Raw genomic sequence first — 26,748 nt, forward strand, 5'->3', positions numbered from 1 at the left:
TTTTAGGTGGATTTCAGTTCCTAGTAAATAGGATTTCAAAAAACATATATGCACAACAATGAAAATGAATATGCTATGAATGTAATGGATGCTTTAGTTTTCCCTGAGACTTCAAGCCGCCAAAGGGATTAAAATGTCGCAGGTTCTTTCTTTGAAGAAATTGAATCCAGATGTCAGGCACATTAGAGGCATCCAGGATCTGTGAAAAGTGGGAAAACTGCCCACTGAGGAATACCCCCCTGCCTCCAGGCTCTGTTAATGCACCAGCTCAAGCCTTCTCTCCAGTCAGTGGTAGAACTGAAATCTTTTGTCTTTGGCTCTTGTCAGCAGCAGCAAACGTCCTTCTTGCAGGGTTAGGTATAAAATAAAACAACCCTGAAGTGTCCTGGCTGGGTAACCTGGCCAGACCTGAACTGTGAGGATACTGAGGGTGCTGTAATGACTCTCTTCCACCGATGGCAGGCTGAAAATCCCAATCCACTCCTGCTAGGGTTTTATATTAACTGCGTCTGCCTGCCATTCTCGCGCATGATTTTCTTGAGTACTGCCAAGAAAAGAGACGGGATCAGGTCGTGAGTGCTGGCCACCCTGGACACAGGTGCTGGAGGACATATTCAGCTGTCGGGGGAACATTCCTGCATGCCACACTTGGCAACCCCTGGCACTAGCCAGATGCCATGTGTCGCTTAAACAACTGAGTATTTTTAACTGTGAAAACTTACATCAGTCTGGAATTGCGCACTGGAATTTGGATGCATGTTTTCTTAGGAATTCATCATTTGATAATCTAAAATTTATTCGATGATGCTTTGGGGCTGAAATAACAAAATGGCATGTCAATACCCCAGAGAGCATTTTTATTTAGTAGCAGCCCTGCCCAAAATAACTTGCAGGAGCAAGGAATGTCACAGGTATGAGGCTGCCCTGGACTTCAGGCAAACAGCTCTGTGTAACAGCAGTCCTCCCTTCTCCGTGGAAATGAAAACCCAAGCTAAAAATAAGAGTAAAACAATGAGGACTGAGTGACTCCTCTGTCACTTGAACTCTTCCCGGCTCCCTAATTTGATAGTAGGATAGAAGTCACCAAGGTATTTTGCTCCTAGAAGTGAAAATCCCCGTTTGAGGATAGAGGAGGAATGCTATTAATACCCACTGGCAGGAGAGCAGGAAGAACTGGTCTGTTATCCGTCGCTGAGCGCAGCGACTGGCCGGGCTGCATTCTCATGGATTCAGAGCTGCCACGGCACAGGCTGATCCCTGCCCAGTGGGCTGGAGGGGCAGGGGAAGGGACAAAGGAGGCTGGGACCAGGGCAGAGGGGCAAGGGGACACTGGGAAGACAGAGGGAGCTGTTGTTGGGTAGAAGAATATGTTCCGAGTTAGAGGGAAGCTGGGATTATGCTGCGGGGTGTATAAGGTAGAAATCCGTAAATCCGGCTTCGTCGCTTCTGCTGCACAACGAACAATTCTCCTTCCTTTTTCCATTTGTTTCGGCTTTCAGCAAATGGTTCCCAAGTTCCACAGCCTTGCTCAGGATGGTTGGCTCACCGGAGTGGTGTTTACGCTACAGTGATCTTTACTAACTTAAAAGTCATATTCACACTGCCTCTTGCATGTGTCGTAAGCAGAGCAGAGGCAGGGAAGTAATGTGCAGGTATCGTATTGTGCTCTGAGCTGCTCTAGGACCATGTTGATTATCTGGAGGTAGAGGGGCCACCGTGGGCCTAGGGAATGGTTCTTTTACCTCTGAAGATCATCTTCCACCTTTGCTACCTTCAGGCTTCTCCAGATCTATCACCTTCCCTGCGTTGCATGTTGGTCAGCAAGTATCCATTGCACAGTGTGCGTCTCCACTGCTCGGGGTGGTTTCTGCCTCAAAATGGCACTTGATTGATAACAGACACAGTGGGCATATAGAAATCATCCTCTCTGCTACAGGGGCAGCTGGGAACCACTTGTCTTAGGTTTTTTTTTTTCTTGTTTTAAGGCCTCACCCACCCCTTGCTTTGAACAAAGGGCAGTTGTCCAGGGCACGTAACCCTCTGCACGTGCCGTGCCATGCCAGGAGGCAGACAGGGAGCCCTGTTGCATCAGACCAGAGCTTTGCATTACCAAAATGTGACAGCAGCAGGCTGCATCAGCTGGGGCTTGCATCACCAAGGATTAGTTAGCCTCACAAAGTGTCACACAGAAAGTCAGGGATCTCCTCTCCGGTGAATCACATGCTGCTCTGGTGCTTCCCTGGTGCACAGCAGCAGGTCCCTTCCCTGAGGGCTCAGGAAGTAGAAGGACTATTTAACACTGACGTCACAAAAAATATTTCATATGGCATGAAGTGCTTCAGGACACGGGGCATCACGTTTAAGTGCCACCTTTGTGTGCATGACTCTGCTTCACGTCTTTCCTCTTGGGTCCTGGTTGTTCATCCCCTATTTTTAGTTGACTTTCCACGGCCTGTCGACATCTCAGTGAAGAGATGCGCTGTCGGGGTCAAGAAGCGTTCCTAAATCTTTAGACCAAGTTTAACAAACTTTTAATCTTAGGCTGTAGGAGAAATGGGCATGTTTGCTACGCCCCAAGTAATGATCAAACTCAATGGAGGGCTTGTCTGCTCCTCCCCAGAGTCGTCGTCCCTTTGGTCTTTTGTTGTCTTAAAAATGGATGACTTCACTAATCCCAAAAAGGATTACCCGTATCTGAAAGAGTCACAGTCTGTCCTTTCAACAAGGGTACGGAAACTCACTGTATCCCAAGTTTCTGAGAATCCTGCGGTGGGCGATCCTAAATATCCCAGTCTTGCATCAGCAGAGGTTAAACGGGCACAGATTTGCTGAGAGCAGCTCTCCACGGGAGAGAAGCAAAGCAAAAAAAAAAAAAAAAAAAAAAAAACCCAAACAACTTTCCTCCTGCCAATTACTCTGAAAAATGTCATTGCAAACCCTCTGCCCGACCCGCAGCCACCTGGGAGCCACAGACCCTCCGCTATTCCTGGCCACCCCAAATTTTTCTCCTCCAAGAAGTGGGTTGGTTAGCATAGGTAGGCAGCAACACAGCTGCTCTCCTATCGCCAAATAAACTCAGTTTTATTTTTACAAGCACAAGAGACCTTTTATTTTGGAGATTTGTAGCAGTGCCAGGAATAATATGACTTGAACAAACAAACAAAAAAATACAAAACCTTTGCATCTACAGCCGGGCCTGCTGGGACAGGCTTCCCTGTTAGAAGAGGGGGAGAGGCTCAGCCCAGCCCCTGGCTAACTGAGCCGTGCCAGCACAACCTTTAAAGCTGAGAGCAGACTTAAAAGCACAGGTCTAGACAAGAATTCTTTTATTTTTTTTTTTTTTAGCAAGGAGGGCTGAGACCAGTAAAAAAAAGACAACTCACAGTGACAAATGATTAATGCTCCAGTGGCGGCAGCGAGAGCTGCCATCGGGAGGAGCGCATCCCACCACCACACTTGTGAGACGGCTGTAGGCGGTGGTGGCAGGCCCCAGCTCTGCCAGTGCCAAGAAAGAAAAAGACGCAGGGGAGGGAAAAAAAAAAATAAAACATACACTTGGCTTTGTCTTTTCAGCGAATATAGTGAAAGCCGTGTGCTTTTCAAACCACTTTCCAGCACGAGGTGTGATGGAACAGTCCCCTCGACCCTCAGTGGGTGCCTGCATCACGCTGCCTTAAAGTAGAGCCTCTCAGAGGTGTTATTTTGGGGGAGTTTAGGAGGAAATAAGGGCTGGGAATGGGGCCCTGGCGATCCTCGCCCGCGGGGACCCTGCCGACGGGGAGGGGGCGTGGCTATCTGCTGGTGGGCGTGGTTTCGTGCGGGAGGGGGGGCGTGGTCGTGCCGGTAGCCCCGCCCCGGCGGTGAGGTCGGGGCGCGGCGCGGCGGCGGGCGCAGAGCGGGGATGAGCGCGGGCTGAGGCGGCGGCGGGGGGGGCCACGCCGCGACCGGCCACCATGGTGGCTCACGACGAGCTCGGGGGGTTGCTGCCCATCAAAAGGACTATCCGGGTGATCGACGCGCAGAACCAGTCCTTCAGGGAGCAGGAGGTGAGGCGGGGGTTTTTATGGTTTTTTTTTTGGGGGGGGGGGTTGGTTTTTTTTTGAGGGGGAAGGCTGTGGGTTTCGGAGTCCTTCCCGCTCTCCGCGCCTGAGGGAAGGCGACAAGCTGGCTGCTCTGCCCGCTGAGAGCCAGCCCGGGAGTGAGGTGCAAGCAGCAATTTCAAAAAAACAACCCCCAAACTTTTATCTGTTTCATAGCCCCCCCAGAGGAGTGGGAACGGAGGAGTCGAAGCCGAGCTCGGCGCCTCATCTGACCCCGCTCCTCCCAGCGGGATTTTCATTTAAAAAACGCCTGTTGCTCTGTGCTCTCTTTCCACTGACAGGATTTTTCCTAATTAGGCCGTTTGTTTGCTGCATAAACAAAAAAAAAATGGAAAAAATTCATAGGGGGTTGGGGTTCTGAGGGTTGGGTTTTGTTGAAGTATTGTTATTTTTATCATCTGTTGTTATGTAGATGAGAATAATTGCATTCCTGGTAGATGCTCGCATGCCTCCTGCTGCGACAGAAGGCAAAAGTTCAAGCAGCCAGGTAGGGACCGGCTGCCCTGGGCAGGGTTTTATTGCCCGAGATTAGCGGTGAGATGAGGTCGAAAAGAAAAAAAAAAAAGCGGCTCCAGACAGTTCTGGGGCTTGAGGGCTTCGGTCTGAGTCGCCAGCCTCTTAAAATCCTGGCCTTAAAACAGCCAAACTTGGGCAATCTCATTGTGCAAAAGGGAAACCAGATGTTGGGAGAGAAAGAACATAAACCAGACCTCTTAAAGGAGAGTAAATCGCCTCTAATTCTTAAAACGTGTATTTTCTGGAGGATGTAACAGCTGGGTATCTGAAGTTAAGCTTCAGGTCTGGGCTTGAGTAATGACTCCTAAAACCAGCTCTCCTACCAGTGCCAGGTACTGAGCTGCTATCAAGAGCCACTGAAGTTATCAGCAGAGCGCGGGGCCAGGATTTGAGGAAGGCGAGGGTTGTAATCTCCGTGCCAATGTGTCAAGCCAGAGCTCGGTTGTTGGGTTTGAGTGCAGACAGCCCTTTTCAGAACAGACCTTGAGATTCGGCAAGCTGCTTGCACGTGAATCTTAAAGTACGACAGTCAGGTGGCAATTTCTGGCAGGAATTATTCGAGCTGGTGACTAAAATCCCCTTCTGCTTATTTGGCTTAATAGGAAAAGTTTTGCTGCGCGTGGTTTTCAGATTTGTCACCGTGTTTGTGTGCGTTGGTATGGGACTGGCACGTAGGACATTGCTCTCTAGTAAGCGATCCTTGTAAAAACCACTAATTATTACCTAGCACAGGGGGGAAAGGTTATAGGCGTGCGTGCTGCTAGAAGAAAATGTTTGTTGCTCAAAAGTAAAGCTTGGCTTTCTTTCAGGCAGCAAGGTGCAATCTTTTCACAACATGAAGAGTTAACCTGCACTTAAAAGCATTTGAAGAAATTCCACTAGTGTAAAGTCCTGCCTGCCAGCTGGGGCACCCAGGCACAAATTTAGCTTTTGTGTGTATGTTTAGGCTTATGATTTATATTCACGTTTAATAAAGAGTCCCCTGGAAAAAAAAAAAATTCTGAATGGAAGCAGAAGTGCTGTTGAACTCGCTGGGGTTTTAATTACCTGTCGGTCCTTCAGTGCTTAACACCACTAGCTTGTTACAGAAATTTTGCAGACTTCATTCTAATCTGGGCTTCTGTAAGTAAGACAGCGTGGAGACAAGCTAATCATTGTTTGCAAGTACAGAACTAAAAAAAAAAAATACTGAGCCGAAGTTATCCATAGTATGAACTGCACTGAGTCTCAGCTTACACAGCGACTGAGTTTGCCTGTAAGTGGAGTACATGACCTCAAACTGAAATGCAGATCTCAGAGGTGAGGTTTCGAGGGAGAGGGATTTTTTTTTTTTTTTTTTTTTTTTCCCCTCCCTACCTTGGATCAAATGATAGCACTTGAAGGAGAAGAAGAAGAAACAGATGCTTTTTTTTGGCAGTCGAGCTGTTCATGTCTGAGAACACTCACAGGACAGAGAGTGGGATTTGTTTCTCTTTGAGAGGGGAAATAGTGTTTTGCTAAACTGAATTTATAGCATACAGAAGTTTTTCTGTTGGCCGAACACCCCAGGGGAGCACATCGCATGTACAGAAAACACTCTGGTCATGCCGATCTGCGCGAAATTCCTCCCTGCTCAGAGCAGAGCTGGGCTTCTCGGGAGCCGTGCTCCTTGTTCAACAGAGCAGTGCTTTTCGCTTCCAGCCTGTCTTTGCATATCTCGATATGAATCCACTGTTGGGTAAAGCGGCGATTTATAATCCCAGGGAGCCCCTTTGTAGCGCCGGTCCCAAACGGAGAGGCAGGAATGCCTTCTGCCAGACCTTGTGCGAATGCATGTGTCGCCTCAGCCTGGCACAGATGTGCCGGGAAGGCATTCACACATGTCCCTCAGCACAGATAGTGTGTCATTGCGTCTCATATCTGGAAAGGCTGCAGGGCTGACCCTTTACCAGCGAGCTGTGAAAGCCTGTACAAGCGCCCTAAAGGACTGAAGTTTCTTGCTATTAATTGTCAGTGTCATGTTTTTCTTTTCCATGCTATTTATATCGCTGGCCTTGACAGAGCTGTGTGTGGCTTATGTCTGTGTAATTTTCTGCTTACATTCCTGCAGTTTCTTAAGCTTCTCTTGGCTTGTGTCCCTTTATTCTAGTACACCGATATACAGTTTTCTAAAAGTAAATTACCTATCCTTTTCCTCCACTCAGAAACGTCTGTAACTAATTACAGTCTCCTTGTCTTCTGAGCCCAGCCTAACTTTCCAGCCTTCTGCAGAATCCTTTTCCTGACAGACTGTCTTGAGTGCAAATGAGGCTCATGGTTGGCAAAGGAAAGAAGCGACTGCAGTGTTCCCGGTGCTCTACTGAAACCCAGCCGAGGGTCAGGGTCCTGGGGCTGAGGACGCTCTCTTCCAGCTTCTCCCCATTTCTGTAGTACCCTCGCAGTTCTGAGATTACCCAAACATTTCAAGCACAGCTTTGAACGAGCTCCACGCTGTGCCAAGAGGTCTTTCTGTTCTGCATCGCTCAAATTGTTTCTTTTCATGTTTCCCCCCTGCAACTTTGAAGGCTTAATTCAGTGTGAGCTAACCTCCTCCATTGCTTAACACTGCGCGTAGGCAGACAGACGGGCCACTCCTCGGGTCATGTTGCTGAAATAGGATCTTACATATGTAGTTTTTATGCTTCCTCAGTCTCACGACTGGAATCCAGCTCTGTGTGTTCCTATTCCTCTTTTTTGTTTCCAGCATTTGTCACTTCTATTGCTACACAGAAGCAAAGGGTTTGGGCGCCGTGTCTTGCAATCTCAGACTGGAAGTAAAGACAGCAGAGAGCTTGTCCTCAGCAGTCTTCTCAGTCGTTGCCTTTTAGCCTTTTGAAACTTAAGAGGAGAGACTCGACTGTAATTAACCAAAAATGCCTAATAAAGCTTTGGTAAAATTTTTACTGAGATGAGCTCAAAAAAGGCTGCTTCCATCAACTCCTCTGAACTCCATAGTAAGAAATTTCCTTGTGATGATGAGTCACATTCAACCATCTACCAGATGTTTAAGAGCACCAGGGCACCTCATCTAGCCTTTCTCCTAGCCTTAAATTCTTGAGTCCATCTCTTCCTGGCGTCCCATTGCGTACACCTTTCCTGTACAGTCCTTACAACACAATATTTTTGATGTAAAATACGTAGGGTTGCCAGCATGATTTTAAAAGCTGATCTGAGCTTAAGCAGCAGGAGGTTTCCATGGGGCGTTTCCTCTTTCTTGGCAGCGTTTCGGTCAGGACAGAACTGAAAATGCTCTGGGCTCCCAGCAGGGATTAGTGGTGTAGAAAAGCAGAAGCTCTATCTTTCAAATCTAAACAACATATAAGAAAAATTATGGTGACTTGTGGGGGGTAGTGGGGAGCAGAATGGGGAGGGAGCTTTGTAAACTGAAGGTTTTAAACTTCATCCACTTCGTGTGTGTGTCCCTCGCAGGAATGTTCAGCATGTGGTTGTTTGCTGTTTGGTAGAATAGCTGCTGAGGCTGTCCTGAGCTTCAACTGCTACTTTTTCTCTCCAAAACAAAATTAAAATGGAAAAACACATTCTTTCTACAAAGGAAAACATGATAAAATGGAGAAGCAGATTCCCAGCTCATCTTTAGATGACAGTCCCTTGCCTTGCAGAGGAGAACGCTTCTATTTATGTTCAAACTGTAACGGTCCCTGTTTGAGCCCTGTTTTGAATTCTGACTGGCGTGTATGATATCTTGCCTCTTTTACACTGGGCAAAGCCTCTGCAGTTTAATTGCAACCTTAAAGTTCAGACAAATATTTACAGCCTCTGCTTTCCATTTAAGATGAATAGCTACTTCAAAACACTCTCTTTGCTGTGTTTCCCACTCCTTAAGTGGGTTCATGCTTTTTAAACCTGCCGGGGCAGCTTGAGAAACGAAGTGGGAGTCACAGCCAGTACAATTTGTTCTCTGCTTTATTTACAGGAGCCAAGCAATAAGCGGGTTCGGCCTTTAGCACGGGTCACATCCCTGGCGAACTTGATCTCTCCTGTAAGAAATGGTGCAGTTCGGCGCTTTGGGCAGACAATACAGGTAAAAAGCAGAGCCTGCTAGTCCTAGGAGCCTAGAGATATGGGCAAGGTACTGGCTGTACGGGGGTAAAACAGGCACGGGGATTTCAAGGCATCTCTTGAAAATCTGCTATATGATTCGTGCAAGGACAGAAAGCTTCCTTAAAACTTGGCGATGAAGAAGAGTTCAGGAGTTCAGAAGTAACTTGTTAGATAACCAGGTTATTGAGGGTTTAAGCTGTAAAAAAACCTAACAAACTGATTCAGATAGGGAGAATTAGTTGATAAACCGCTCCAGTACTTGAGATATGTGTATTGGAGCATGTGCTTAAATGTGAACTGACCCTGCTGTTCAGCGTCCAATAAAGTTAGAAGAGCGTTGTCTAAGGAACACCATACCCCACACATGCAGATAAGAGCACTTCTGCATCTGGGTTTTAGTAAGTTTGCAAATCACGGGAGCAGAGTTCAAGTGGCTCCTGATTAGCCCCATTATAGGCAGAATTATGATCCTAGTTTATTTACTTCCTCATACCTTGGAAGGAGACCCAAGCTTTACCTTCCCATCCTCCTCCCAAGCACTGTTGCTGGATCAGTGCAGGGAGAGGCACGTGGAAAAGCTTGCCAACCCCTGGGCTCTCAGGGCTTTCTCAGCAGCTTGATTAAAGTGTTCCTTTATCTGAGGAAAAGTGTCTGGGTGTGTTTTCCTGCCCTGTACAACAGAGGCTTGGGAGGGGTATGGATAATAATATAATACTTCTGTACTTCTGAAATGTTGGCTCTACATATTTTTTTAAATTTTTTTTTTTTTTTTAAATCCCTGTAGTCATTTGCCCTTCGCAGTGACAGCAAGTCTCCTGGCTGTGCCCAGAAGTCATGTAGCAGATCCGCTGCTCCGACTCCTCCTAAAAGAAGAAACAGTGTGCTTTGGTCTGAGATGTTAGATGTCAACATGAAAGAGTCCCTGAGCACCAAAGAAATCAAGCGCCAGGAGGTAGGCTGTCTGTTAAACAGCAGCACTGAGAAAGGTAGCCGAAGCCTTGGCTTGTGCCATTTTCTTGGCAGGGAAGGGAGTCAGGAGCATCTGTGGGTGACTTTATCTTCATTTCTAAACCGCTAGATTTATTTCTGCATTAGGCATGGGAAAAGGTAGGCTTCTCTCTCTGGAATCACTAGGGAGTTTGTCTCCCCAATTTGACCCTTCAGAGATGCCAAACTCTTTCCATGGGGTGCTCAGCATTTCTGAAATTCGAGACCCAGCCACGGTGGTTGCTTTGCAGCAGACCCAAAGTCGGGTTCCTTGTAAAGCCAGCTGTCTTTCTCTTAAAGCTCTTGACAATTGGTTGAAAGCCAAATAGCAAGGCCTTGGCTTGCCTTTTTCCTGTAGTTCTTAGACAAATCTTCTAGTGACAACACAGAAGCTGACTAAAGACGCCTGGGATTTGACCTCTGTGGTTTTCTGGGTTTTGTTTTTTTCGTACTTGCCTGGGTAAAAGCAGTGATTTAAAAGGCGCTAATATTTAATTTGGCTTGTGCGTGAGTGTCAGAGCTTTCACACAGTTGTAAGTAATGTTGCTTTCTCGGAGCTGGGAAAGCTGGTAGATTTACTTGAGGTTGTCATGCCCAGGTGGCATACAGTGATTCAGATGGCAAAACCTCCTATTCAAGCCTCAGACACAGGATGTGCATTATGTGAGCTGAAAGGCTCTTTCAGAGGAAGGCTGGGATTAAAAATGACTCTGGGTGCTTTGTCCCCTTCCTCACAGGCAATATACGAAATGTCCAGGGGAGAGCAGGACCTAATAGAAGACCTGAAGCTTGCCAGAAAGGTGAGTGGTTTTTTTCTTGCGGTCTGTAATCATATTACAGCTAATAATGAAGTTTCTTTGCACCCGCAAACATTACATACCAGCTTTATCAGGCCCAGAATCCACAGTTTGAAAGCTGGCCTGGAAAGTTGACGTGAGCAGTCCTACAATACTGGTTTGACTGCAACAAACCCAGCCACAAAAGGATTGCCGCTTTGCAGCCCTGCAGAGCTAGCTGGGGAATCCCTCTCCCAGATGAGAACAGGTCAGACAGGAAAGTCCTTTTCATTTGAAGGCCCTGATACCTTCATAGAGAGGTGAATCTTTTAGTCATCAAAGTCAGCGTTACCGTTTCTGTTGGCTTCACTTCACATCTGCCCTGCACGTGGTATATCCCCTCATATTTAAACTGTCAGCTTTTGGGCTTGGGAGATTTGAATATATTTTAATACTAACATTCTTTGACAGGCCTACCATGATCCCATGCTGAAACTCTCCATCATGTCTGAGGAGGAACTCACCCACATATTTGGGGACTTGGATTCCTATATTCCTCTGCATGAAGGTAAGAGCAGCAGGATCATTTTCACATAATGTGCTGACTATGAGTTAAACTCCGTGCTTTCTCATATTAGAACAGCTTACTGGGGCATTGTTGCAATTTCTATTTTTGTGTTTCAATTCTAGACTTGTTGGCAAGCTTAGGAGAAGCAACAAAACCAGATGGAACAGTGGAGCAGATTGGGCCCATTCTTGTGAAGTGGGTGAGTACATAACTTGGAGACAGCAGGCTAAAAAAGAGCTTAAAGAACACTTAGAGCTGGAAGCCGAAAAGCTGTGGGCTTTTGTGGCCTTGAGCAAAAGATCGAAACGGAAATCCTGGCTACCCTGAAAACAATGGGACTCTGTCAGCCGTAATGGGCCACGATTTCACCCTGGAGACTTCCACTAGTGTGACTGCAATTACTTGCTGATTTATGTTTGAAATGTCTATATCTTCTAGACTCTTTGTCACTAACGTGATTTCAGTAGTCTTATCGCTGTTAATCTCAAACATCTGAACTTCAGAGGCATTGCGTGCAGGATGCCCTTGTTCTCCTCACAAAAGACTAGCTACATCTACAAGATGGTCTGTTAGCTTTTTGTTATCGGGCAAATTATAACAGTAAGGCATGTAGAACTCCCCGAGTTTGACACGTTAATGTGATTTGCTTTTCCTACGTGAAACTTGACTCCTGAATATTGTTCTGTTCTCCTGCAGTTACCACGACTCCACGCCTACAAAGGCTACTGTAGCAATCAGCTGGCAGCCAAAGCACTTCTGGATCAGAAGAAGCAGGACCGAAGAGTGCAGGATTTCCTTCAGCGCTGCCTGGAGTCTCCTTTCAGCCGCAAGCTAGACCTCTGGAGCTTCTTGGACATTCCTCGAAGTCGGCTGGTCAAGTACCCGCTGCTCCTGAAAGAGATCCTGAGGCACACTCCCAAAGACCATCCCGATATCCAGATTCTGGAAGAAGCCGTAAGTAACAGTGATTTCTTGATCCTTCTTCTGACATAAGCATGTCGTTCTGGAGCTCCAGAAAGCTTTCTTAAACCCTCAGCAATTCTGTGGGATGGTTTTCTTGGTGGACATAAATCTGCAACTTGGACCCTTTGTGAAAGCAACTGAGAGATCAGTCTGCGTGGATTCCACCATCCGGGGTTCTTCAAAATAACATTTAAAGGGAAGCTATGCACGCAGAGGGCACTATTTAATAATTTGTAAATGGTTTTGGTTTATAGATATCTATAATCCAAGGAGTCCTCTCTGATATCAACCTGAAGAAGGGGGAGTCAGAGTGCCAGTATTACATTGACAAGCTGGAGTACCTGGATGAGAAGCAGAAGGACCCGAGGATTGAAGGCAGCAAAGCTTTACTCTGCCATGGGGAGCTGAAGAATAAAAATGGACATGTAAGTCCCTCGTGTTCACGGGAATTAATTCTCAAGTTTGAAAAACTTCCCTCAGAGGTAGTTTAAACCGTTTGTCTGTCGCAGCAGGACCAGGAGCCCTTCCATCCTTTGGGTTAGTTTAGACAATGAGCTAAATTTAAAAAGCAGAAGAGAAAGCACCTGATGGCAGACTTCATTTCAGGGTGTAAGGGAAAGTTTCCTGCTGAGAGCTTTACAATTGACCTTCAGAAGCTGGAAAATAATTAGCACAAAATTACCATAGAAAGTGTGCTCTGTGCCCAAGCACTCCATCAGAAGGGATTTCCTGCCGGCTGTTTACTTTCAGGTGCTCTGACATTCCCCCATTATGAGCTCTGCCGCACAGCTCTTCCAGACAAAAGTGTTCCTGCAAAAGCCTCTTTGGCCTGGAGGTGAACTGCCAGAAGTTTATCTCCCACCGCAGCAGTGCTGAAAGACCCTGCTCTACTCGAGGGCTGGCTGCTTTTTGTTCTGGCTTCCAGCAGTAACCTCATTTTAAACATCAGATCTTTCTGGTTTATTTTTCTGGTTGGGTGGGTTTTTTTTGCTTTCATTCAGCCATTACACTTCTGTACACATGAAGCATTTTTGTACTTTTAGAAAATACACTGCTTCTAATCATCTTATTCTTGACATCTGTAAATCATAATTCACTTTTTAAGGGTCGTTAAAACAATAAACCTGTTGATATGAGCGTGGTCTGTGCCACCACTGCCAGGGCCCGACGGTGCTGGAGCAGGAAACTGTCGGTTAATGTGGGTGAAACTTCAGATAACGTGGCCTTGAATCTCAGAGGATGGGTGACCGCTTTGAAAACAAAGTACAACGCTTTGCTCATATTCAGCTGTGTTTTCCCTTTCAGAAACTCTACGTCTTCCTCTTCCAAGACATCCTGGTTTTGACCCGGCCGGTCACTCGCAATGAACGTCAGGCCTACCAAGTGTACAGGCAGCCGATCCCTGTCCAGGAGCTGCTCCTCGAAGACCTGCAGGATGGAGATGTGAAAATGGGAGGATCCTTCCGAGGAGCTTTTGGCAATTCCGATAAAGGTACAGACCAAACCAGTTCATCTGTGTGGGAATCTGCTGGTGAGGAGAGATTACAACTGGGTGTAGATCCCCATGGAGGTTAACTGTCGCTGCTGGGCTTTGCAGTTTTAGATTTGGTGGCCGTGAACTTCTATATGGAGCTTTGCAGTGGGTGCTCAGATTAGAAAACATCTATTTCAACATGTCTTTGCTGGGTTGTTGGGTTTGGGTTGGTTTGTTTTGTTTTTTTTTTTTGATGGGGTTTTGAACGCTTTTCCTAAAGCAGAGCAGGGCAGTCCAGGTCACTTGTCTAGCAATAGAATCTAAATATTGAGCTAGGAACTGATCTGCTTTTTCCTATGTTTATCTTCAGCTAAAAATATCTTCCGAGTTCGGTTCCAAGATCCCTCCCCGGGCCAGTCCCACACGCTGCAGGCCAACGATGTCTTCCACAAGCAGCAATGGGTTAATTGCATCCGAACAGCCATCGCTCCCTTCCAGCGGACTGCTGCCGCCGCAGAGCTGAAGGAGCTGCCAGAGCTGAGCGAAGAATCGGAGGAGAACAACCCCTCGGCACCCAACATCCAAGCCCAGAAGAGGCAGTCTGGCATAACTGAGATGGAGCTTGACGAAAGCACATCCGAGTGCGGCTCCATCCTGGACTCGGAGGAAGCCAAGGGCCTGAAAACACACCGAACGTCGTCTGGGTGCAGAAAAACGCGGGAGAAGCAGCTGAGCGGCAAGCGGAAAGAAACACTAGTGTAAAGAGGAGCCCAGCAACAGCCTGGTGGAAGACTGTTTATTTATAAATAACGTGTATATTTTTCTTGTAATGTGAGCATGGTTGGATTCACTCTACTGAACAGAATATTTGTTGGTTGGTTGGTTGTTTTTTTTTTTTCCTGTTGTAATGGCAGCTACTGGTATACAGTAAACACTGTTGAACTGGAGTCTGTTTTTACAAACGTGGCCACTTCGAACCCGATTTTAACGCTGTGAGTGGTTCGGAAGCCCTCATGCTTTTCACTGCTCCTGGCAGATTTGAAGAGCAAACTTTTGGTTTCTGAAAGATTTCCACATGCTGCGTTCGAGGCTGGGAAACAGTAAACCTAAAGCAGAATTTGGGGCCGTCACCACAAGCCTGGCAGCACCTCCCTTTGCGGGGGCTTTGGAGCAGTGCTGCAAGAGTCCTTTCAAAGTGGACTCAAAACCTGAATTCACGTTTTCTTCCTGTCTTGTACAGCACATGTTTTGCAGTGTGTGGCTATGATAATCCATGCAACTTTTCATGTTTTAAAAAAAAAAAAAAAACAGACCCCAGGTTCAACAGGTTCTCAATTTACCTACTGGAATCTTTCATCTTAGCGTGTCCTTTGTACATTCCTCATTTTCACTCTTGTAACCTGCCAGATATTTAATTTTTTTATTAGTTGTGTTGTTCCAAGTTTGGGGTTTTCTTTGTTTTTCCTTTTTCTTTTTTTTTACTTTTGTATTGTGTTGTTGTTCAGACTTGGCATTTCCTTTCGAGTACTCGCTCCTCCTCGCTCCGAGGCCTGCGCCTACGTACCGTTTCTCACATCACTCCAATGTTCCGCGGAGCGCAAGAGTTACGAGCCGGTGGCTTGGAGGAGATGCTCAACGTGACCCGTCACGATGGGCAACGTCAAGAGATGCTCAACATGACCCGTCACGATGGGCGACGTCAAGAGATGCTCAACGTGACCCGTCACGATGGGCAATGTCAAGAGACACTCAACGTGACCCGTCACGATGGGCAACGTCAAGAGATGCTCAGTGTGACCTGTCACAATGGGTGACGTCAAGAGACGCTCAACATGACCCGTCACGATGGGCAATGTCAAGAGATGCTCAACATGACCCGTCACGATGGACAACATCAAGAGACGCTCAACATGACCCGTCACGTTGGGCAGCGTCAAGAGACGCTCAACGTGACCCGTCACGATGGGCAACGTCGAGGGCTTGTGTGCGCTCCAGACTACTGAAAGAGAACTGCATTGCTAGCGGGGTTTAGGAAGGTTTTAGGCACGTCGTAAAGGGTTTGGGGAGGGAAGAGGAGCAACAGCTAGAGGGGAATAGCAGGGAGTGAAGATAGATTTTCTTGTTTCTGTTGCCTTTTAGAAATGAAATGCCTTCCGCAGGGAGGCAGGACTGGAGGCAACCAAGGGGTTATTGCATGTGGTAGAAAGGTAGAGCAAAGAAAGCGTTTGAAGCCGATGAGGTGTAAGGACAGAGGAGATAGTGGTTGTATATACTCGCAACGGCGACACTGCCACGTTCTAGCAGTCCAAAGATTCGGGTGAGAGATGCCAGCGTGGTAACCGCGCTGCGAAGCGTTGTAGGAAACGAAAGCGGCGACGGCGTTGAGCACGGCCAACGGGTTGGTCCGGTCCTGTCATCACCGGTGGAAGGCCGAGGCCAGCGCTCCCGTCCTCGAGCGGTGCCTCAACTCTCTGCTCGAGGAGCCGTAACTCGCAGGCAAAGAGTTCATGCCTGTCACAGGTTTGGCCAGTAGCGTTGGAAGAGGGTGTACATAGACACAAACGTGTGGTTCTCTGTAAATGTATTGTACAGTTCTGACTGCCAAGTACAATTAAATTCCTGACAGCCTCTTGCCTGCCTCGTCTGAGTCGCTTCATGGGAGGGGGGGATAAGCCTGTGGCCACGCGGGGCTGGAGCTCGCAGGAAGGAGCCGGGGATTTACTCCAGCCCTCGTTTTTGTATGATGGATCCTCTTTGCGGCCAGGCAGGTCCCGGCAGCCACCACCCTCGGTGTGACACGGGGCACGGCCGCCTGACTCACCCCGGCGCTTGCATCACCCTCCTCATTTCTGGGGGAAAAGGGAGCAGCGGCAATAATCCCTGCCCTGGCACCCTGAAACCTTCCTCCAGGAAAGAAACCGCCCCCCCAGAACTGAAAGAGCCCCCCCTTGAGCAAAATAAATCCTCTCCTAGACCGAAACTTCCGAAGGAGCTTTGAGCAGAAGGGGAACTAGACCCCCCTCCTCTCTCGGGGTGTTGGGGAGCACCCAGTTACCGGCCCCACAAGATGGTCAGAGCTCGCCAGCTGGCCCAGCTCCCAGGCCAGGCTTTACAGCTGAGCTTTGCCCTGCAAAGCCAAGTTTTGATCTGGAGGAGGCTCAGTCCTTCCCAAGCAGCGAGAAGCTGGAAAAAAAAAAGGCTCCTTTTGCCATTAGGAAAAAAAAAAAAAAAAAAGGTATTAATGAGCTGCCACGGCACGCAGCTCATCCCCAACCGAGAGGAAATCCTGCAGAGCGCCTGCTTATCCTCCCGAGGCTGAACCTCTGTCTGGTCATCCTGTAGCCGACAGCGAATTAGCCAAGAACTTAATTTCCCTTTAAAAGTAATTCCCTGCCTGCCTCCCGGTGGTTCCTCTCCCCGCTCTGTCCCTCGGGGAGGAATGTGCAGACCGCAGCCCGTCTGCCTCCTCAGCCCTGGCTTTGCTAGACTAAACAAGCCGGGCTTTCCTGGTTTCCTCCCGCGCCGAGCTCCAGCGGCTCCTGGCCAGCCCCTCTCCTCTAAACCGCTGAGCCAAACCCCCCCCCCCGTCCCACGCACGGAGGGGGGGGGACCCCGGGGTGTCACAGGGTGAGATACCCGAGAGCAGAGAGGGGGCTTGGGGACACCTTCCCTCCTCGGCCACCCCGGCCAGGGCAAGGGAAGGTGTCGGTGGCACCCCACCTTCAGGAAGCAGCTCCCCTGGCTCCGTATTTGCTTTCGGGGTTCCACCCGGCTCGGGTGCTACGTGTGGAGCGGAGCCAAACACCACCTGGGTTTACAGGTGAGACCTTCCCGGCACGTCCCCAGCACCCTGATCCCAGGCTCCCTCCTCCGCCACGGTGACATCTGGCAGCAGGTCCAAAAGCAGCTGGGGCGTCCCTTCGTTTGGGGTAGAAAAGCCGGATTTTAGGAGCTGCCTTACAAACCCCGCACTTCGACCTCAGCTTTGGAAACCTCCGTTAAAACAACATCCCCCCCCAAAAAAAAAAAAAAACAAAACAAAAAAACGCCAGCCACCAACGCCCAAACTCTACACCCAGCAGCTGCCAACCCCTGGAGACCCCCGCAGCCATCGCAGGATCGTACCCAAGCTCAGCTTCTCCAAAATCCCATTTTCCACCTTAAACCCCGAGGCAGTTTATACACGGGCTTTGCGGAGGTTCCTCCCCATCCCCACGGACACTGGTGGGACCAGCCTCGGCACATCTGGGCTCACGCAGGGGCACGGGGCCCCACGGAGGTTTCCTTGTCGGAGCGGTTTCCCTCTCCGCCTCCAGCTTTCTCTTTTTTTTTTTTTTTTCCACAAATTCATCAGCTCCCCCACCCACCCTCCCTCCCTTCACCCCCAGCTCTGGCTCCACCGCCTCGTCTGCAAATGCAAACCCAGACGTCGCCGCACACATCTGCGCACAGCTGGGTTTGCCTTACGAGCCACGCAGGCTCAGGAGAATCCAACCGGGTGCTTTTAACCATCTGGTGCAGTGATTTATATATTTTTTTTTTTTTTTTTTTTTTTTTTCAGCCGTTACCTGGATCAGACCGCCCAAAGCCAGATGCAGAAGCTGAGCAGGGCGATGCCACCTGAAAACCCGACGTGAGGATTTAAACGTCAGTCGCTTGCGCCCGCCGTCAGCAAAAGCAGCCACCCCCCCTCCAGCTCCCCTTGGAGACATCCCGGGCAAATCGGCTGCCAAAAAACCCGGCAGCCATCGGCCGCGTGCTCCTGCCTCCCCCCACGGTGGCCTCACCCCTTTCCCATCCCGTCTCGGATGCCTGGCCATGAACTGTAGGATTTTATGGGCCAGTAGGAAGTTTGATTGGGTTAATTATCCTGCCATGCTAATGAGGGTGCAGTTAAGCCCAGCCTAAATCAAGGGTTGGCTTGACCTTCTCTCAAAGACTGCTGCAAACTGGGAGGCAATGGGTGCTGGTGATGGGGAGGGGATGAGGAGGCAAGGGGGAGGTCATGGGTGTTGGTGATGGGGAGATCATGGGTGCTGGTTATGGGAGATCATGGGTGCTGGTGATGGGGACGTGATAGGTGCTGGTGATGGGGAGGTAATAGGTGCTGGTGATGGGGAGATCATGGGTGCTGGTGATGGGGAGGTCATGGGTGCTGGTGATGGGGAGATCATGGGTGCTGGTGATGGGGAGGTCATGGGTGCTGGTGATGGGAGATCATGGGTGCTGGTGATGGGTGCTGGCAATGGGAAAACAAAACCCCCAGCGGCTTCCAGCTTCACTCAGCACCAAGGGACACCCAGGATGGAACAACTCTTCCTTCCTTAGCGGTGACCCAGGGTGTCCCCCTCCAGCCCACCCCCATTTTGGAGCTCAAACTACTCCCCCCATCGCTTGAACAAACGTTTAATCCTCCCGGGCTTTGAAAGCTCCCAGTTATCTGCTGGTGTTTGCTTCTCCCAGCTGGGTTTGTGCCAGCTCCCCCTCCTCTTGGCTCATTGCTTGCCTGCCCAGGGCTCTCGCACAGCAATTTTGATTCGATCTTATTAAATCTGGAGCAGAACAGCAAGCGTGGGCAATTAGACAGACAATTAGCAGCTTGTTGCACAAGAGGACCTGCCAGGACCTCCCCTCCCCAGAACTCACTCGTGGGGCGAGTAGTGCCGTGCCTCTCGCCAGACAGGTTCCCGCCACGGCTCGGCTGATTCCTCCCTGCAACTGCAACATTTTACATGCCCAGAGTTCTTTCCAGATGAGGTTTTCCCTGAGACAGTGATCCCCTCCCAGACTTGGCCCCACCTAGAGGCCCCATTTCCTCAATTGTCCCATGGGTTGGCTTCTGTTTTGTGGCCTTCCGGCAAATCCCACCACTCTAATTGCTCACAGGGTTAAACTGGGGCAAGCTGGTACCATTTTCTTGCAGCCAAGAAAGTCAAAATCTTTTACTTGCACCTGATCATCTGGTCCATTAGCTTCTTGGCCCAGCTGGTAAAGGTTGCGTGGAGGTTAGGGGCACGTAGGAAAGAAGGATGGGAGGGACAGCTAGATGGATGGATGGATGGATGGATGGATGGATGGATGGATGGATGGATGGATGGATGGATGGATGGATGGATGGGGGGGTGGATGGGTGAATGGATGGGTGGGTGGATGTAAGGATGGATGGGTGGATGGATGGATGGATGGATGGATGGATGGATGGATGGATGGATGGATGGATGGATGGATGGATGGATGGATGGATGGATGGATAGGTGGGTGGGTGGATGGATGGATGGATGGATGGATGGATGGATGGATGGATGGATGGATGGATGGATGGATGGATGGATGGATGGATGGATGGATGGATGGATGGATGGATGGATAGGTGGGTGGGTGGATGGATGGATGGATGGATGGATGGATGGATGGATGGATGGATGGATGGATGGATGGATGGATGGATGGATGGATGGATGGATGGATGGATGGATGGATGGATGGATGGATGGATGGATGGATGGATGGATGGATGGGGGGGTGGATGGGTGGGTGGATGGATGGATGGATGGATGGATGGATGGATGGATGGATGGATGGATGGATGGATGGATGGATGGATGGATGGATGGATGGATGATAATGTGTTTAGGTGTACGGATGGACACACAGATGTGTGGTTAGGTGGCTGGATGGGCAGCTGAGTAGATGCAGGCACGGATGGATGAACAGATAAATGGGTGGAGGGAAGGTGGTGAGAATAGATGGATGGACAGTAGGATGGATGGGCAATTGGGCAGAGAAATAACCCTCATCATCATTTGCCTCCAAACCCTCCTGCTGTAAGAGATGAGTAAAAATGAAAGCAGGTCATTACAACATGGTTACCCCTCGCTCAGCCCCGGGGTTAACCCCTGACTAACCGGGGCAGGACTCATGATACTGCTCACCTGATGCACCACTGCGTCACCTGCCCTGGGGGGGCCATGGGGCCGTTTTCGGGGAGCGCAGTCACGGCTGATTCAGGTCTCTGTCAGTGCAGAGTACATCAGCTCTGGGCAGCCAGGCTCTGTCTGGACCTGCATGAGGGAACCTTCCCCTGGCAGGTTTGACATGCTGCCAGCATCGTCATGGTGGCCCTGGGGCTGGGGAGACGGGGGGGGACCCCTCTCAACTCCCCCCATGCAGCGCTGGAGCCCTTTGCACAGCTCCAAACCCCACCTAAATTGCCTTCAAATAGCCAAAAATAGTGTGTATCACCCCCCGCCCCCGCCCGCCTCCTTCCGCCAGTGCCCTGCCTCTCCCTGAAACCACTGCTTTGCTGCAAGCCACAGTGCAAATCCTTTAATTAGGGGGATTCGTTAGGAGCCGGCCCCGTGAAATGCCACCGGCAGAGCAAGAGGGGCAGCAGCCCAAGGGGGCTGGTGGTCACCCTTCTCCCCCAGCACCCCAAAAACTCCCCTGCCCGTTCCGCCGGGGTCCAGCCTGACCCCATGGTTCAACCTCTCCCGCGTGCCCTGGCTCCTGCTTCCTCCTCCTCCTCCTCCTCCGGGAAGAGGCAGGTTGGAGGGAGGAGGCTCCATCTGCACCTCCCCGCCGGCGCGGCGGCGTGCCGGGGCAGAGCAGCGTGCGAGCGGGGAGCGCCATGGCCGAGCGGCTGTCGGAGGAGCAGATCGCTGAATTCAAGGAGGCTTTTTCCCTTTTTGACCGGGATGGAGACGGTTGCATCACCACGAAGGAATTGGGCACCGTCATGCGCTCCTTGGGGCAAAACCCCACCGAAGCAGAGCTGCAGGACATGGTGGGGGAGGTGGACGCCGACGGCAGCGGCACCATCGACTTCCCCGAGTTCCTCTCGCTGATGGCGAGGAAGATGAGGGACACCGACAGCGAGGAGGAGATCCGCGAGGCTTTCCGCGTCTTCGACAAAGACGGCAACGGCTACATCAGCGCGGCGGAGCTGCGGCACGTCATGACCAACCTGGGCGAGAAGTTGACCGACGAGGAGGTGGATGAGATGATCAAGGAGGCCGACTGCAACAATGACGGGCAGGTCAACTACGAGGAGTTCGTGAGGATGATGACGGAGAAGTGAGCCCCCCGCCACCGCCACCAACCACCCTCAACCCCATCCCGCAGGTAACTTGCTGGGCCGCGGCTTCACGCCCAACCCAGCGTCCATGGAAAGTCCCAGACCGTGGGGTCTAACCCACCCGTGGCCATGGCCACCCCAAATCTTGCATCTCCCCCCCATCCTGACCACCTCCTGCCCTACAGCTCTTGCTGGCGGTTGAAAAAAAAAAAAAGAAAAAATCTATGTTCCTGGTGCTTTTTTTAATTTTTCTTTCATTTCTTCATAGGGAACAGAGACCGTGGTGGTCCCCCCAGCCCCTCCATCCCCTTACCGCCTTTTATCCACCATCCCGGCCTGGAAAAATCCTCTTTTATCCCAGCCAGAGCATCACCAGCCAGTGCCTGCATCCCACCTGGCAGGATGGGGCACGGGGTTCAGATGGACATTGGGGGGGGGGGGGGTCCCTTCTGCTGCCCCCCATGAGACACTACTGTCCGTGGGGGTGCCAGTGGTCACCACGTGTCCCTCGGCACTGCGCCAATAAAGAAATGTCCCTCCCATGGATGCCAGTGCTTCTTTCAGCTTCACTTTGGGGTCCCTGCTAAAATAACAACACCCCCCCTCCCCGCCCCAAATCACCCACATCTGTTCATCCTGGCCCCACATCACACCCCCCCATCCTCTTTCCTCCCACTCCTCTTCCCTACAAGCTGGAAAAATGCCCCTCGTGGGTGCTGGGCGGCCTCCAGATGCAGCCCCCCGGGGTTGTTACCATCCGCACCCCAAATCCCCATCCCTTTTGGGGTCTGTCATCTGCACCCCCAGGGTGTTGGGGGGCCCTTTACTCACCCCTAAAATCTGCGGGAGAGTTGGCAGATGGATTTAGCTCTAATCCCCATCTCAAAGATAAGCAGAGCAGGATTCACCCTTCCTGGCTGTCATCCACCCCGTCACGCTCCCCGTGACTCAGTTTCCCCAGAGAGGGTGAAACCCGATTGCAGCAGCCCTCCCACCCCAGGCTGGGGTGATTCCCTACACGGAGGGGTTTAAAGAAAATTAATTATACATATGAACGCCGAGCCACTAACGAGCAAACGGGGAGGTGGCGTGAGCGGGGCATCGGTGTTTCGCGGTGGACGTCGCGGCTCTGGGGAGGTTCAAGCCACCACAGGGACTTCACCTTCCACCCCCAGTCCGTATCTGGGGCCGGGATCTTTGGCAATCCCGGTTGTTTTCCCGACACCTGGGGAAACTGGGCGGGTGCCGGCACGCCGGGCGGCGGGGCTGAGCGCGCCCACGCTCGCTCCACCCCAGGCACGGCCCCCAGCCCAGCACCCGGCGCCTTCACCACGTGCTGCCCTCTCGCTCGCACATTCAACCCGCCTGCAGCTCTGCCGGGGACAAGATCGGGGCGAAGCTCGGTAAAATAAAGCCCCAAATCCAGCAAGAGCAAGACGAACAAAAGGGTCACGCCAGGCTATTGTACCCGAGTCGCTAAAATTAGACCTTCCCGAAAACACAGTTATTTATTAATGCCACGCTTCAGCACAGAACCGTACCCTGTCTTTTAGGCTTGACCTTTTCTCCTTCTATTCTGGGGTTGTTTAATTACCAGAGTATTTTTTCACGCCGCTTATCCTGAGCTGGTTTTTCTTAACAACCGACTTTAACGGGAGGCTGGACCCCGGCCAGAAACCTCAGCCCTGCAGCCCCATCAGCAGCGGCACCAGCCCAGAGAAAAAAGTTTATTTGTGCTTTTTGCACCGGAGACATTTGCCTGTTTCTCCCGCAGTTTGATGCTCTGGAGCGTGGTGGGAACATTTCTGCTGGTGTCACTTGGGATGAGCAGATGGGAGGGTCCTGTTTGCTTCAGCATTGCCATGAGAAGGGATTTTGTTACCCAAATCCAACTCTCCAGGCCCAAATTTCTCCACTGGAGGGGAAGGAGCTGTTGGGGTGTGCAGAATCCGGCCCGGCACTCACACTCTGCCTCCTGCCACGCCGGGCAGATCCATGACTCACAGGACGGTTTGGATCGGGCGTTGGTTAACAATTAAATTAATTGAGCGGGTATGGGAGATGCACTCAGTGCCTGGGAGGTTGGGAGGGGTCCGTGCAGGGTGGAAAGCAGGGGCATGGGGTGGGAAGGGAGAGACTGGCCATTTCCACCCCAAAAACCCGGTCAGGATGGCCCCGCCTGCACATGGGGGTGGAGATTGCAGGGTGGGACCTGGAGTAGAGGTCACCTGGGTTGAGTCCTTGGGGGGGATCATCTAGTGTGGGACCTTGGTTAGGGGCCACCTGAGATGGGTCCCGGGGGATCTTCTAGGCTAGGACCTGAGGGATCACTTGGGATAAGACCTAAGGGAGGATCTGGAGGAGGTTCACCTGGGACGTGACATGGGGGACCATCTAGGATGGGGTTTAGGGGATTATCTCAGATGAGTGCTGGGAGACGAACTGGAGTAAAACATAGGGGATCAACGAAAATGGGACCTTGGAGAGGAGGCTCACCTGGGATGGCACACTGGGGTTCACTTGGGATGGGGCTTGGAGGATCCTCCAAGCAATCAGACCTGGGGGTTCCTCAGGGATCCCTGAGGGATCATCTAGAATGGGATCTGAGAGATCATCTAAGATGGGACCTGGGGGGGGGGGGGGACACACCACACGGGGTGGAGGATGAGGGACAACTTGGAATGGCCCATGGGAGATGGCCTGGGGCGGGACCTGGGGGTTCATCCAGGATGGGCCGTGGGGATCACCTAGAACAGGACACAGAGGATTCCTGCAGGATGGGGCGTGGGGGATCCCTTGGGGTTGGATTTGGAGGAGATCTCCTGGATCCAGCCTGTAGCAACTGCTCCCACCTCCACCACTGGCAATCTTCCACCACCTTTCCATCCCTTTTTCTCCAGCCTTTCCAACAAAAAAGCCACAGAGGGCTCCAGCATGACCCAAAACCAGGAGCCCAACCATCTCCCCTTTCCCTGCTAATGGTTCTGTTTCACCTGGAGACAGTTTTTCTCTAAAACGATACTTTTTAGGATAAAAGCAGCTCGTGAATCCCGCCCAGCATCATCCACCGTGAGGGACCAGAGGTGCTTTTACTTCAGCGCTGCTGAATCAGTCACAGATTCTCCCCATTCCCTTTTATTTTAGCAAAATGAGACATTTTAATAACTGGGCTTTAAAAACACATTGATTAAACATTGGGGAAACCCTACTGAGACCGGCCACGGAGGTTTTTGGAGCCTTCCCAAAGGATGTTGAAAAGAAAGGTGGGATTTTTTTCCCCATTTCCCTCCCTTCTTGCAGCCCCCCAGAGCTGCAGCTCCCTGCCTCCTCCTCCTCCTCCTCCTCTCCCGCAATAGCTGTGCTCTTAAGCAAACATGACGTATTGCCTGGGAAATGTCACTGCCTGCGGGAAGGGGAGGCCCCTCGACACCCGGCTGCTGTAAAAAAAGGGGGGAAAAAAGGATTTTTGCCGTGGGGTTGGTCCAGGTTGGTGAGACGAGGGGTTAGGGGATGGCCATGGAGGAGAGCTCAGCTGGGTTGCGGCAGCCCAGGTTCTGCATGGGGGAATAAATAATTAAATGAACCCCTTCAAAAACCCAAATATTTTTGCAAACACATCTTTTCCCATATTAAGCTTGGCGGAAAATTCTTTTCTTTCTCAGAGGTGTTTTTTAACCTGTTTTAAAGTGCTTTTTTTCTCACTGATTTTTTTTTTCACTTTCAGGTCACTTGTGAAAAGAGAAATCACTATATGGGGGAGAAATTTAAAAAAACAAACCAAACCAAACCAAACCATAAATTGCACCACAGCTGGGCACTGGGTATGGAGCTGGTTGGCCCACAGTGCTCAGGGATGGCCAAAATGATGCAGAACAGAGCCGTTTGGGGCCAGATCCAGCACCAAGCCTGAGGTTGCACCAGATGGGGAATTGCTTTGGGGCCAAGTGCCTGATTTGGGGACCGGAGCAGTTGGTTTTACTTTTTTTTTTTTTTTTTGGCATTAGCCCCTTTGCCCCACGTGAGACTACAAGGGCTGTTGCAATGCAGATGCCCAGCAGGATCCAAGGCATGGAGCGGCTTTGCACGACACGAGTTTCCCCAGTCTCAGCTCACAGCCAAGCCAAAATCACGTTACCCTCTTGGCTGCACTTGCTGGGGCATCTGGTGATAAGGCCCCGGGGGGAGGCTGCAGTGGGCTTCCTCACAGGGAAAGGCTCCAGCCCCAAGGTGCTGCACCAAAACTGCCTCTGCTGCCCCTGAGAGAAGGACCAGGGAAGGGGAAAGAAGTGGGACAAAAAGAGGGGCCAAGTGGGACAGAGAAATGGAGAAGAGTAGGAGAAGGAGAAAGGACAAATGGTACCAGGAGACCAACAGGACCAGGAGAGGGAAACAAATGAGACCAGTAGTTGGGGACAAGTGTGACCAAGAGGTGGGACTGGTGGGACTGGGAGTTGGGGACAAAAAAGGAACCAGGAGAGGGGAAAAATATGACTGAAAGATGGAACAAGTGGGCTCAGTAGATAAGTGGAACAACGTGGGGACAAATTGTACCAGAAGGGACCAGTGAGACCAGGGCAGGGCAAGTGGGATGAAGAGATGGAGATGAGCTGGGCCAGAAGAGTGTACCAGTGGGACCGGGAGAGGAGACCAGTGGGACCAGGGGACAAGTCTTTGGGATGGGGATAAGTGGGAGTGGGAAAAGGAGACGAATGGGATAAGAAGAGGGGACCAGAACAACCAGGAGATGGGGACAAGTGTGACAGGGAGCAGGGACCAAGACAGGGGCCCCCCATGTCCTGCAAATGTTGGGTAGTTTGATGGGGCTTGAGTTGATCCAAGAGCAGCCCCAGAGCTGCTCCATGCCCTGTGCTCCACTGCGAGGAGGGGGGGACACACACCTCCCCGGCCCCGGCGTTCCCAAGGCTCAACGTAAAGCCCCAAAGAATTTTGTGAAGACACTTGGGGCTCCTCACAGGGACACCGGGAGCCCCCAGCTGCCACGGCATTTCACAGGACTCCTCTCCCCGCCCCCCCCCTTTTCCATGGCTGAGGGGTTTCCCAAGTTCAAGTTACCAAAATAAACCCCCCCGGTCTTGTCCCCGGGGGCTTTTGAGGGTGAAATCCAACCCCGGGCGCTCAGCAATGGCCGGGTGTCCAGCATCACGGGGTGGGCAGATGTGGCTCCAGCCTGGCTGGTTGGCCACGGATTA

The 26,748-nt window shown here is 50.8% G+C and overlaps 2 protein-coding genes across 3 annotated transcripts in view; both read left to right on the forward strand.

Moving 5' to 3' along the window:
• The window catches only part of NET1 (neuroepithelial cell transforming 1), a 55,502-nt gene extending 39,405 nt beyond the window's left edge, over nt 1–16,097 (forward strand). The window contains exons 1-10 of one of the 2 annotated variants that reach the window (XM_042792932.1): nt 3,881–4,046; nt 8,569–8,676; nt 9,481–9,648; nt 10,421–10,483; nt 10,931–11,027; nt 11,150–11,226; nt 11,724–11,981; nt 12,245–12,415; nt 13,296–13,482; nt 13,835–16,097. In XM_042792932.1, the coding sequence (XP_042648866.1) occupies nt 3,954–4,046; nt 8,569–8,676; nt 9,481–9,648; nt 10,421–10,483; nt 10,931–11,027; nt 11,150–11,226; nt 11,724–11,981; nt 12,245–12,415; nt 13,296–13,482; nt 13,835–14,226 (1,614 nt within the window). In that variant the 5' untranslated portion in view covers nt 3,881–3,953 and the 3' untranslated portion in view covers nt 14,227–16,097. Of the gene's footprint in view, nt 1–3,880; nt 4,047–8,568; nt 8,677–9,480; nt 9,649–10,420; nt 10,484–10,930; nt 11,028–11,149; nt 11,227–11,723; nt 11,982–12,244; nt 12,416–13,295; nt 13,483–13,834 lie in introns of those variants that run through there. The other variant, XM_032986749.2, reaches the window with a different exon arrangement.
• A 4,880-nt stretch (nt 16,098–20,977) lies between these two features.
• Nucleotides 20,978–22,084, forward strand: LOC116960114 (calmodulin, striated muscle). Its single transcript, XM_032986746.2, has 2 exons — nt 20,978–21,585; nt 21,807–22,084. Exon 1 carries the CDS (start codon nt 21,092–21,094, stop codon nt 21,539–21,541), a length of 450 nt encoding a protein of 149 aa, XP_032842637.1. The 5' UTR covers nt 20,978–21,091; the 3' UTR covers nt 21,542–21,585; nt 21,807–22,084.
• Nucleotides 22,085–26,748: the final 4,664 nt, after the last annotated feature.

This window comes from Tyto alba, unplaced genomic scaffold (assembly GCF_018691265.1).
Source record: "Tyto alba isolate M040663 unplaced genomic scaffold, T.alba_DEE_v4.0 Super-Scaffold_2, whole genome shotgun sequence".
Taxonomy (NCBI): Eukaryota; Metazoa; Chordata; class Aves; order Strigiformes; family Tytonidae; genus Tyto; species Tyto alba.

Excerpts from the sequence above, each read along its gene's own strand:
- LOC116960114 (XM_032986746.2), top strand. The coding sequence starts at position 21,092 with ATGGCCGAGCGGCTGTCGGAGGAGCAGATCGCTGAATTCAAGGAGGCT.